Below are 13,842 nucleotides of genomic sequence, written 5' to 3'. Positions count from 1 at the left end.
CTCCAGAAGAACTGGATTTTTCTTACTATTTTGAATCTCATAATAGATATTCTTGTATTGATTATTTACCTTTATATCTTTATTCTAAGATTAAACAAGCTGATGCTGACACAATCACTCTTTCTGATCATGCTCCATCAAATGACACTGTGCTTAGAAACACAAATCAAGAGCACTTAAGTGGCACCTGGATCCCCTTTTATACTATGATACCAAATCCAAAGAATCTCTCATAAGTGGCAAGATTATGCATATCAACACTGATCCTGGCATTTCGTCAGATTTGGCGAAGCTGGTAAAGCAGTGCTGCAAGGTGAAATTATAGTCTATGTAACCCGAAAAAATTAAGTTCATGATACTGAAATTTTGCAACTGCATAACCAATTTGTTTTACTTAAGTCTTCTCATATTCATACTATATCAAAAGACATCAAGGCCCAGCTGGATGACAAAACAAAAAATCTGAATCATTATATCAGCAGATGCTTAGATCTATCCAGAGCTGTCGAAGTAGACTATTTCTTTACAGTAACAGTTAACCAGCTTCTAATGAGACTGGTTCACAGTTCTAAGTCTAAAACACTACATATTGGCCTTACAAGATAAACAGGGAACTCTTTATAATTTGAAGTTGTGAACCGTTTTGGTCGGATACCCTCCGTGAAAATCGGTATATAAAATGTTTTAAATAAAAAAATTTAAAAAAAAACACTTGAGTAACTGACAGATAACGCAAGTGTTGCTTAACTACAACACTGAGGCAACATATTTAGAATTTTTTTAAAGGCCTCCATCTACCTCAAATCATAGCAGCTCAACAACAGTCTCTCAATGCACCTATTGCTAAACTTAACATTGAGGGTATTTATCATGGCCCTTAAATTGGGTAAAGCACCAGGATTGTATGGTCTGCGATCAGAATTTTATAAAATATTACAAGAATTGATTTTAACTTCCTTAACCCAAATGCACAATTGCTATTAAAGTCAGGGAACAAATCAATCTAAATGTTCTTCTTAAACAAAATAAATAAATAAATAAATGAAAAAATCCATGGTATCTGGAATCATACAGGCCTATTGTTAATCACTGTGGATGTGAAAATATTGGCTACTATCATGACAAAGATTAAGTATTGTTCTACCCTTGTAATCTCTGCGGATCAGACATAGTATAATTAATGTGTGTACACTGATTTTTCTATACACCTCTTCTGCAGATAATGAAAAAGAACTGGTAGTTAGTTTAGATGCTGAAAAGGCCTTTGATAAGGTCCATTGGAAATGTGTTTTAGGTTCTGGGTCACTATGGAATTCAAGAGCCATTTGTCCAGTGAATACAATTATTGTATACATCCTCTCAGAATTAATAGTCAGGTTTCCTCTGCTTTACAAAGTGGCACTAGACAAAGCTGCCCAATCTCACCTCTATTAAAATATTCTAATCACTGAACACCTGGCACGCAAAATTAAACTTATAACCAGTATATGAGGGCTCAGGTTAGGGGGCCTTGTGGTTACAAAATGAGCATTTTTGCCGATGATATGCTGTTATTTTCAAAAGAAAACCCACAAGACATCTTAGTCTACAGTTTTAGATTTATTCAAAAAATTTTTAAGCTTTGTAGGGTTAAAATAGTAATTTTAGCAAATCTGAAGCCTGCCTCTTTCAGTTAATATACGAATGAGCTGACAAGCAAAATTTCCTCTCAGGTGGGCATCATCTTGTTTTAAATAGTTGGAAATATATTCCACATAATAGATCTTTACTATACAAACTGAACATTGGATCTCTATTGAAAAGTATAAAGAATAATTGTTTGGTCTATCTATTTCTCATTTTTGAAAGATGTGATTTAAAATTGATTTCTTAAAGCTATGTGCCCTAAATTTCAACAAGCTTCTCTGTTTAATTATAAATTGCAATAAAAAAATTTTAAAAAAAAAAACAACATTGCCTAAACTTTTACATAAAATGTTCAATGGTCACTCAGTTTATTTGGAAAGCCAGACGCTATGAATTAGTTATCAGAAGCTGAAGAGACTTAAAAATTGTGATGGTATGATTGCCAAATTTTAGGTTTTATGTTTGCCACCTTCAATTTTTTGGGAATGGGTCACAAATACGTAAAAATTCTGTACATTAGATTTAAGTGTAAAGCAGCTCCTTTCTTGTTTTGCATGTACCTGACATGCAAGACATATTATATTAAAAAAAAAAAAAAAAAGTATCCTCTGTTTTCACATGTGGTTCAGGTTTGGCTCTTTATGCAAGTGTTGGGGTATTTCTTTTAGAATCTCTGGTTTCTTCTCTCTAGTGGGTAATATGGCATTTATATCTGGTCTTCAGAACAGTCTTTAAAGAATGGAATACAAAGGGGACTGAGGAGATTTCAACACTTTACTGTACAGCACGTGACTATCTAATCGTTTGAATAATTACAAATATAAAGTTCTTTCAGGCTGATTCTCTAGAGAAGACCATAGGATTTGTGGGGGATAAAGATAAAGTTATTCTTTTGGTATAAACAGATTTGTGCTCACCCATAGTGCTGACAGAATTAGCTAACCACTAGTTAGCTTGGATGGATATTGCTGAAATAGATACAATGCAATGTTTTGAATGCACTGGTAAGATTTCTATAGATTCTAAGTATCAAGAATTACAGTTTAAGATTCTTCATTGTAGTTATATTGATAATGTCAAGGCATTTAAATTTGGGATTACCAATTCTGATTTATGCCCAAAATGTCACATTGAATAGGATATGCTAATATATCACCTTATTCTTTATACTAAGCTATATTATTTTTAGGAAGAAGTTCTGGACTACCATGTAAAAGGTTACAAATTTTAGGCACTCGTTTTCAGTTAGGCTTGTGCTTTTTGTTTTTTGGGGGTTTTTTAATTCTTTATTTTCAATTTTTCATCATATTTAGCCAAACAAAATTTGACATTCTTGAAATATTAAACAAACTAATTTTTAAAACAAAAAACAGGTGAAACATTATTCATCAATAAGGCAATCCGTTCATATAAGACCTCAAATAGGGACTGTAAATTTGTAATAAAACACAGGACATTACCAGATAATTTCTAAATGTCCGCTTGTATTTCTTTTCTCCTTTAACACATTGAACTAAGAGGAAATGATTGAAGGGATTTCTCTGTTCTGAAAAAATCTTTCCAGCTGTTCTAGATCAAAAAATAAATACTTTATAGTACTTATCCTTATTAAACATTTACATAGAAATTGTAATTGAAATATTGTTCCAATATTTACCACCCATTGTCTCATTGATAAAAATTTTCTTCTTCTTGTTTGTGAACTTTTAGACAGCTTGTACTTTTTGGATCATCTAAATGACAGTTAACCGTGTAAGGACTATGTGAGGCTTACTCAGGTGGCTATTTTAATGGCCCATTCTTGCATTTTAAAGAAGACTACCTATTCTGTTATGGTATCGGGTTATTTTTTATTTTACAACTTTTCTATACCGGCATTCGTGGGTACATCATATCGGTTTACAATCAACTAAGAGAAAAACATCATATCGGTTTACAATGAATTGGGGGAAATACAGCAAGGGGGCGATAAACAAGGCAAATGGCATAAGGAGAGGGAGATTCAATGGGTGCAAATAAGAAATGTTAAGAATATAATATAATATGACAAACTGGATACAATTGGAAAGACTTGATATTTTGTATACTCATTGATTATTTTCCAAGGATTATGTAAAATAGGAAAGTTTAAATCTTATTACCAAGCCAATTAAGAAAACACTGAAAGATTTACAATATTCTGTTATGTTTAATTCTTGATTGCTTTTTTTCATAGTATTCTGTTAAATAAAGCTGACTACCCATATGCTCTGGAAAGTGTGTGTATATGGTGAGTGAATGGGTCTTGGATTTATATAATGGTTTGGCATTGTTTGTTGGAAATTAAGTATGCACAAACCTAACTTCATCATATATTATTCTATCATTCATTGACTATTGCTAAACTATGCACATCTTTTTTTTTAATCTTTTTCTTCTTTTTGAATATGCCTGTTTATCACATCTTTATAAACTATAAAAAAAAAAAAAGTCAGACAGAAAAGCAGCTTGTGTATAAATGGAACAGGTGAAAGCTTTTACACCACCATCAGGGTCTCAAGGTGGTAAGAGTTCCCACATAATCATGTATATTCTTTCCTAAGTGCATCAAGGGAGAAGTAGCATTAAAAAGAAAATACGTGCTGATAAACCAGAAACAAAACAAAAGTTTTGTAGGACCATTTGCACTAAAACTAAAAATAGCTTTTGGTAGCATTACTTGCAATTATTAACAATTATAAAAATTTCTAAGCAAAAACATGTTTTGCAGCAAGTTTATATAAACTTTGAGGAATAAAAACAAAACTAAACAATGAGCAGCTGAAATAGGATTTTGTCAACAGCAGAAACAGTGTTCCCAGTCAGCAGAGTTTGAAAGGAAAAAAAAATGAAGACATTCATACCACAGCCATTTCCCTGATCACATAGAACCACCATCCCTCTACATGCAGTTCATTAGCAGTGCTTGATACTTAAGTTTCAAAATTTCTTGGGCTGTAGCTGAATGAATCAATTTTGTCAAATGCACAATGAAATGTTGATAATGCAAGCCTTTGTGTAACAAAAATAAGGTCACTGATCCATACTAAAAAGCTTTATTTCATAAAACAGCAGATCTATTTGCCTACACAACAGATCTACAAACAGTCTAACAAAAGCAAATTCTCAATAGGAGCCTTAATTCAACTCTGTTGTTCCCATAAAGCAAGGCAGCTTATATTATTTATGAGAGAGATCATTTGCTCTTTTGAGGTTTCATAGAGGAGATATTTGTATGCCTTTGTAACTGTGAAGTACAATAAGACCAATGAAGATATGATAATCACTCTTTTTCACTATTAACATTTTGGACCCATCAAGGGTATGCGTGTCTTTTATATATATATATATATACACACACACACACACACATACATATATACACATACATATATACACACACACACTAGCCGTTAAGCCCGTAACAACGGGCTACATTACCTTTTTTTTTTGGTCCATTTCCTTACCCCTCATTCTCCCCCTCCCCCCTCCCCCCTCCCCTCATTCTCCCTCTAGTCTCCCTCTCACTCCTCCCTCCACTCAGTCACTCCCCCTCTCAGCTCATTCACAACCCCTTCGGATGGCGCAGACAGAAGATCTCCGGGGGAGGTCCCTCCCTCCCTCGCACGCGCCACCGCTACTGCTCCTCGCTGCGCCAGAGGTTGCTCCCTCCCTCGCGCGCGCCGCTACTGCTCCTCGCCGCGCCATTTTTGTTACAGGCAAGCTCTGACCGATGTGCTGCCCGCGCATGCGCGGTAGAATTGCTCTCTACTGCGCATTTGCAGCACGTCGGTCAAGCTTCATTTATCTAGTAGATAAAACTTTCTGTATCCATATTAACATACTAGCTTTCATTTTGAATGAAGACAGAAGCAAACATTATATGCAAGAATCTATATCAAAAACATGAACTTTACACTTTGATCCAATAGTGTTACAAGTTCAATTTTTGGCAGGTACCTGTGTTTGAGCAGCACTAGAAATGATGTATAGGTCCTATATAACCACCAAACCATGGATGGATTAAATGTTTCTATTATTCTTTATTATAATCCTTGCTGCAACTTACAAACTACAATGATGAAAAAGTCACATTAACCTAAAATATTATAGATAGATAGATAGAAAAAAAGTAGGTCTCAATTCTATTCAAACACCATTTAAAGAAAACCTGAATTAAGTGTAAATTACTTACCTGTAGCAGATATTCTCCAAGGACAGCAAGATATATCCTCATATATGGGTGACTTCAGACAGCCCCCAGTTGAAAGCTTGACTGTATAGTTTCAAGAGCTTTCAAAAAGCTCTTCTGAGAATGTGCAGGATTGACCCGCATCTCAGCCATCACGCGGGGGCCCATTCGGTTCTCTAAATTTAGCTAATGAAGAAGCCAACTCCTAGGGGAGGAGGGAGAGTTCTGAGAAAATTTACAACCTGCTATCCTCAGAAAACACTGGCTACAGGTAACTTTTTTTTTTAATTTTATGTTTATTAATTTCATTATTAAAAGCAAGACAATACCTTACTTCGAAACACAAAATGACAAAATCAAAGAAACAGACAAAAAAAAACAGAAGATAATTTCACAAGAATTAAATCTTAAACAATAACTCAATAAGCCATTTGCCCAAAAGGGGGAACACAATATTGGGAGAATTATAGGCAAACATACAAAGAAAAAAGGATTAACATACAATCAGCTACTTATATATCATGGATCTAGGTTAACCTATTCCCCAGGAGAAGATGTCAGCATACTCCTGGAAATAATGAAGGATTTAAGCTGTTCTGTAAAAAGAAATATAAAACATTCATTCGAAGAACGAATTATACATTTGCAGGGATACCTTAATATAAAGGAAAACCCCTATGAGATAATCTGAGGGCAGAGAATAAGGAAATTACATCTTCGTTCTTGGGTAACACGAGCAAAGTCCGGAAAGATACGGATCATCTGTCCATAAAAAGGTAGAGAGATATTCTTCTCTCCTGGGCTTGCGGTGCAGTAAGCAAATGAGCTGCTGCACTAAAAAGGAGGGACTAGGGGAATTGCATGTCCCTACACCTCCTCGGCATCAGGAACCCAGAAGTGGCTGTGCGCGGGTTAGGAAAAACGGCCACTCAATTTTACAAGTGTCCATTTTCCACATGCTTGACCTGTTATTCATTAACTCACTCATCAACTCCCCCAACACCCCTACATGCACCCCAGTTCCCTGGTCTGATCACACTCATCAAAACCTCCTTTTCCATCAAGACACCCATATTGCACCCTCCTGCCACCAACACCATCACCTTCAGAAAATCCTACCCCAGCGAGGACCTTAGCTCTGCACTGTCCAAAGCCCTATCCAACCTCAACTGCTCCAATCCTGATGACGCAATAAAACTCATGGAGCTCCCTCACCCTTGAAATTGCAAATAAACTATGCCCCATCACCACACGCGATTTTAACTCCTCCACCAAAAACCTAAAACCATGGTACACGACTGACCTAAAACGCTTAAAAAAAACCAATCTCAGACAAAAGGAAAGAGCCTGGCGTAAAGACCCATCGCCCCATAAGACATCTTCATTCAAATCAGCACTGCATCAATACAGAACCGCCACCCTCAATGCCAAACGTGACTTCCACGCCAAAAAAATCCACGACTACATTTACAACCCAAAAGCCTTTTTCTCCTATGTCACTGAGCTTACAAAACCAGCCCCTCCAGTCATCTGACAAAGAAGCAGGCAGCAAATGTGAAGAATTGGCACTATACTTTCACAATAAAATAGCAAACATCCTTCTCAGATTCAATCTAGACCCTCAACCCATCTCCCTCTCCCCTCACCCTACTGCTGCCTCCCTCAATTCCCTCGATCTTACATCCTCCATGGAAATAGCCTCAATCCTCAAAAAGATTAGACCAGCCACCCACCCCTCTGACACTGTCCCCACCAAAGCCCTCCTTACAATACCTGACACCATAACCAAACCCCTGGCTGACATTATCAATTGCTCAATATCAACTGGCATTGTCCCTGACTCTATCAAGCATACTGCAGTCAAACCCCTCCTTAAAAAAAAGCCATCCTTGAACCCAGAGGATCCAGCCAACTTCCGCCCCATCTCCAATCTCCCTTTCATCTAAAAAATTATGGAAAGGGTTGTCAGTCAACTATCAAACTATTTGGAGGAAAACAAGATTCTGCATGCTTCCCAATTCGGATTCCGCAAGCACCTTAATACAGAAACCCTCCTTCTCTCCCTCACCGATTTCCTTCTCAGAGGCATGGACCAAGGAACCTGCTATATACTAGCCCTCTTGGACATCTCCACTGCCTTTGACACTATAAGCCATAAGCAACTCCTCACCCACCTGGCCCATATTGGCCTCTCAGGCACTGCATTCCACTGGTTCACATCATCTCTCACAAATAGGAAATTCTCAGTTAAAATAGGCAACTCAGAATCTGCCCATCAAGCGCTCTCCCAGGGAGTCCCTCAGGGCTCCTCCCTCTCCTCCACCCTCTTTAATATATGCCTCACCCCCCTCTGCCAACTCCTATCCGATCTCGGCCACAAATTCTTCCTATACGCTGATGTGCAAATCATCATACCCATTCAGGATACCCTAACAAACGCATTGGACCATTGGAGAAAATGTCTTGCCTCCATCAATGCTCTACTCTCTGACCTTCACCTAGCTCTAAACGCATCAAAAACCGAACTGCTCCTCATCTCCCAACAATCACCCCCCAAACCAGCCATCACAAATGATCCTGCCTATGATACCTTCACAAGGCAGCCCGATGCACGAAATCTGGGGGTTCAAGTAGACCAACAACTGAACCTAAAAAAACATATTAATCTGATCCTCAAGGAAGGTTTCTTCAATCTTAAATGTCATGAAGAAACTGAAACCCTTACTTCATGCCAATGACTTCCGCACTGTCATTCAAGCCACTCTCTCAACAAAAATGGACTACTGCAACTCCCTCTTCCTAGGCCTTCCTTACTCTACAATAAAACCCCTCCAAATGCTGCAGAATGCAGTAGCGAGAACCATCTCCAACGCCCGCAAATACGACCACATTACCCCCCTCCTCAAGGACCTGCACTAGCTTCCAATCCCCTCTCGCATCGTATACAAAACCCTGTCACACAAAGCTATACACACACACACGCACACACAACTCTAACTGGCTCGTTGAGCCATTCTGCCCTGTACTAACAAATCCACCAGAGCCTCCAATAATGGAACCTTCCACGTACCCTCTCTTAAAAAAAAGCACACCTTACTTCCACAAGGGAACGAGCCCTATCTATTGCTGGACCCACGCTCTGGAATTCTCTACCCCCCAATCTCAGGCTCGAGACTTGCACCTCTAAATTCAGAGCCAACTTGAAAACCTGGCTTTTCAAACAAGCCTATCAACAATAATACCCCCTACTCACCTCCTTGCAAACACACCTGAACCATGCAAACACACCCGAACCATCCATGCAAACCCTCCCTGAACCCTTGTACATAGTTCTTTTGTTTCTACAAATATTATGCTCAATGTTAATTTATTTGGCTATCACTTGTTTCAGAGTAGCCTAATTCCTATGTACTTTCAATCTACGTTCTCACAGTTCCTATCAATCCCTCCCCACCTCCCTGTTTAATGTAACTCTCTTTCCATATGTTGTTTTTGTTTGATGTAAACCGATATGATGTCCCCACTATTATCGGTATAGAAATTTAATAAATAAACTTATGCAAAGCCACAGATTAGGAAAATGGACACTCATTAAAATTGAGTGACTGCTTTCCTAACGTGGCCACCAGCAAGACTTTTTTTTTTTTTTTTTTTAAACATTTTTATGGTTATTCCTTTTTCTCAATTCCTTCGACTTAATATCGCCACGATATTAAGTCAAACTGCAGAAAAGCAGTATTTTATGCTTTTCGGTTAACTTTTGGGGCTCCTCAAGCTTAATACCAGCTTTGGGGCTGGCGTTAATTTTTATGAGTAAAAATATGCGTCGGGCGCACATTTATTTTTTACATAAGCGTGGGAATAGCTAATAGCCTCATCAACATAGCATTTGCATGTGATAAGCGCTATTAGCTATGTGCTGGTTTGGACACACGTTCAGGATGCACTAATCCCCCTATTACATAAGGGATTATGGACACGCATCCAAAACGCAACCACATGTTAAACTGTGTGCTAGTCTGAGTGCATGGTATTTATTCAGCCTGCATGTTATCTTGGGCAAGTCACGTCACTCTCCACTGTCTCATGTTCAAACTCAGATCATAAGACCTCTACAGTACCTGAATGTAATGTGCTTTAAAGTGTCACAAAAGGTGGAATAAAAAAAAAAAAAAGCCTTTTGTAAAATAAATGAAACCCTGCTTTTCTCACAACACATAAAAGTTTAGAAAAGCCTATAGCATTTATCTTATGATATCTGCAAACTTGTATTGCTTGAACAATGGCACTGCTGTGCACTGTACTGCATAAGGTCTAGGACTGATTCTTGAATCTAGTGTTGCCCCTGAGGAGGAGGGGAGAAAGTCCCAGCCTAGTGTATAGTTTGACTTACTGGTCAAATCCAAGCAGCATGGGTTGTTTACAAAGTTATGGTCTATGGCCCTTGGTCAAGGCCTGATGTGTATGCCATTGCTAGTTGAAAAAGGGAGTTAAAAGGGGGTATAAACTCAGGTAGTGTGTCAGTCAAGACTGGTTCCACATGAGCTAAAACCTAGAAGGAGCAGAAAGAAAACTCCAGACACAAAAAGAGGAAAAAAAAAAAAAAAAAAGATATTTATAAATTCATAGAACTATGGAACCAAAGGATACTCCTACTATTTACTGCATCATAAGCAAATTACAATGAAGCCTCATTATCTGGCACTTAACCAGCTGGAAAGCTCAACTAACTAGCATCTAGTTTCACTTTTTTCTTCTGCATAACTGTACAGGGGCAGGAACTTCCATGGGGAGATGAGCACATACGCACATGCTCTTTTACGCCCCTCTACTGATTCAAATAGGCTGAGAGTGCTGGGTGAAGTAAGCACCAGGACTGCTGCCAAGAAGATTTAACAGAAGAGAAAGCATGGGAGAGTGAAATTAGAATACCATCTGATAACCAGCATATTCATTTAATCTGTACGGACTATTCCCCATGGTACAACAAGTATGCTACATGTAGTAGACTAGTGTTTTCCAACCAGTATGCCATCAGACCTGATCAGGTGTGCCAAGGAAAAAGCACCACTGATTGAAGCTTAGAGTCACACCAGCATTTGGGTTCTGTCCTCGACATCTCACAAGACATCAGAGGTAGCTCTTAAAATGTACAAGAGTTCTTTTCTGAGTACATCTGTAGTCTTGCATGCCTTCCCCCTACTTATAGTATTTGCCCCCTGAATGTGGGAATTAATGAGCCTCATGCAGAGCATGAGGCAGTGATCTAACCACTAAATCACTACTCCACATCAGTAAATTTTGAAGTCACTGGAACGCTGCTCCATTGTGATATGTCCCATATATTTCTCTGTCCCCTCCCTCCCTTAAATTTTAAAATTCTGAATACAAACTGGGGCTTTCAGTGCTTCCTTAGCTCCTTTTTTAGTTATGAGTCCTCCTCATCTCCATAGTTTGCTTCACTGCAGTTGGTGATCCACACAATATTTTTATTAATGTAGGTGCACCTTTAGCTTGAAAAGGCTAAGAAGCACTGCAGTAGACCTTCATATTATAAACTGCTTTAACTTCACATTTTTGTTTCCTTTCTTAAGGATCAACCCTGTAATTACATTCTCATTAATACTCTCATACTCAAATGATCCCTTTTTAAAGCTAATGGAATTTTACATTTATAGTAATTTGCATTGGAGAAATTCCCTGAACAAATGAGGTTACTGCTAAATTTATTCATCAACGAGTTAAAATTAGTTTCTATGCTGGAAAAAAATGCTAATAAACTATCTTGAAAGATGGATCTTCATTCTCAGTGAAGTCTCCTCTTTTTCATATAAACTCCAGTCTAGTTCTAAAGTTAAACGGTTTCTGATCTTCCCTCTGGCACAACAAAACATAAAAAAGGAGCCTGCATGTATTTTGAATGTTCTACAGCGTTAGAAGAATTTGCAGAACAGGCGCTCTTTGTCTCTCGGTACCAAGCGATGAACGCATCCAGGCACACACACAGCAGAGTTAGGAGCGCAAGAGCGCTCGTCTTCAGTGATAGGAAGTGCCGGGGCTCGGGTCACACCTGGCTGGTGACTCCAGCGGTGGGCCTGCGCCGGCTGGCCAAGGCTCTTCCGCTCAGGGGAAAAGAGCCGGGAAGGAGGCGTGGACGCAGAGGCAACTTCACAGCCACAGAAAGGCATACAAACGCAAGTCACACAGAGACACAGTCACCCCACAGACAAGACACAAACACAGGAGACGGTCAGTCAGACACGGACACGCAGAGTTGCTTCCCCCTGCCGCTCATGCCCTTCAAGCGCTGCTTTGCATTTCCTTATCCCCTCAGAGCCATACATACAAGGAAGCGAGGGAGAGAGCCCCCGCCGGCGGCACTCACCCAGCACGGCCCGCAGGTGCTTCAGGCGGGTCAGTACATCCTTCTTTGGGTCCAGAACTTTCTGTGTAGATTTCTTGATGTCTCCATGGCTCCTTCTGGAAAACATCCCGCTGTGGGATAAGACAACCGTTGCTTTTTTTTCTTGCTCTCAGATTTTGCTGCCGTTACCAACGATAATTAGTCCACAGCCCAGCACCGACTCAGCCTCCGTGCTCTCCGTAAACACGGAACTGACCGGCCAGTGACGTCACGCGAGAAGGCGGGGCAAGAGGAAGCCTTAAGATACTGAGAGCTGGAAGGATTTGTACTCGGCGCATGCGCAGATAACTAAAGGCTGGCCTGCAAAGGTGGGGAGGCTTGGAGTTGGATCGCGCTCCTTTCCTAGTTTCCTGTGTCGCGCGACCTTGACAGATGTGGTGGATGCGGTAGCGTTAAACAGGAAGGGTAATGGAGTGGAGGAGATGTTATGTGCTTTAGGGGTTACTTTCTCTTTCCTGCCCTAGAGACCGTGTAATAAAGGATCCAAGCAGGAAGCGTCCAACAAACTTTATTCTGTCTGTGCGGTTCTAAAACAGGCAGTAAAACGTACGCTGAGCCTTCTTTTCGAAGATATGGTTGTCAACAGCTCTGCAAAACACTAGATACTTTGCTATCTCAGTACTGCATCTCCTACAGTATTGAGAATGTTGTCTTGCTTTGGCTGATAGTAGCTGCTGTATAGAGCCCTGGTCCAAGTACAGCAATGCTCAGACATAGGCATTGGCAAGCGTGGGTAGGTACCATTAATATTTACTGAATATATATGCCCTTCCTTGTTCTTTTATTGTTTTAACTGTTACAGGCTGGCTTGCCCAGTCTTTCTACCAGACTATTCCCTCCACACCATGGGTTTTCCTCCTAAATGCCAGGAACTCCTCCACACAGGGTCTCTGTCACTTCCCTGGAAAGCATCAGGCTGACTAATTCACAACAATCCTTACTTGTCACTAAATGCACAGTAAACTAGCAACTAGCAGAAGGTATACTCCTAATTCGTTTCTGTTCATCTCGGTTTCTCAGGTTTTTCATGCAGTTCTCTGACATATTTTATTTATTTATTTATTTATTTTTATTTTTAACTTTTATATACCGACATTCTTGCATTAAATGCAAATCATGCCGGTTTACAGTGAAACAGAAAAAGCAGGAAAAAATATATATATATCTTGTGCAGCTCTCTGCTTAACATAAGAAATTGCCATGCTGGGTCAGACCAAGGGTCCATCAAGCCCAGCATCCTGTTTCCAACAGAGGCCAAACCAGGCCATAAGAACCTGGCAAGTACCCAAACACAAAGAAGATCCCATGCTACTGATGCCAGTAATAGCAAAGGTCATTCCCTAAGTCAATTTGATTAATAGCAGTTAATGGACCTCCAAGAACTTATCCAAACCTTTTTTTGAAGCCAGCTACACTAACTGCACTAACCACATCCTCTGGCAACAAATTCCAGAGCTTAATTGTGCATTGAGTGAAAAAGAATTTACTTCGATTAGTCTTAAATGTGCTACTTGCTAACTTCATTCGAAAGTGTAAATAACTGATTCACATCTACTCATTAAAGACCTCTCATGATTTTAAA

The 13,842-nt window shown here is 39.3% G+C and overlaps 1 protein-coding gene across 4 annotated transcripts in view; it reads right to left on the bottom strand.

Moving 5' to 3' along the window:
• The window catches only part of RALGAPA2 (Ral GTPase activating protein catalytic alpha subunit 2), a 1,327,630-nt gene extending 1,315,168 nt beyond the window's left edge, over positions 1-12,462 (bottom strand). For all 4 annotated transcript variants that reach the window (XM_029593760.1, XM_029593759.1, XM_029593761.1 and 1 more), the window contains exon 1: positions 12,222-12,462. In XM_029593760.1, the coding sequence (XP_029449620.1) occupies positions 12,222-12,327 (106 nt within the window). In that variant the 5' untranslated portion in view covers positions 12,328-12,462. The remainder of the gene's footprint in view (positions 1-12,221) is intronic.
• Positions 12,463-13,842: the final 1,380 nt, after the last annotated feature.

The sequence above is a fragment of the Rhinatrema bivittatum genome, chromosome 3, assembly GCF_901001135.1.
Source record: "Rhinatrema bivittatum chromosome 3, aRhiBiv1.1, whole genome shotgun sequence".
Lineage (NCBI taxonomy): Eukaryota > Metazoa > Chordata > Amphibia > Gymnophiona > Rhinatrematidae > Rhinatrema > Rhinatrema bivittatum.
Note: the sequence above shows the minus strand (reverse complement) of the source record. Positions and strands in the feature narration are given on the sequence as shown.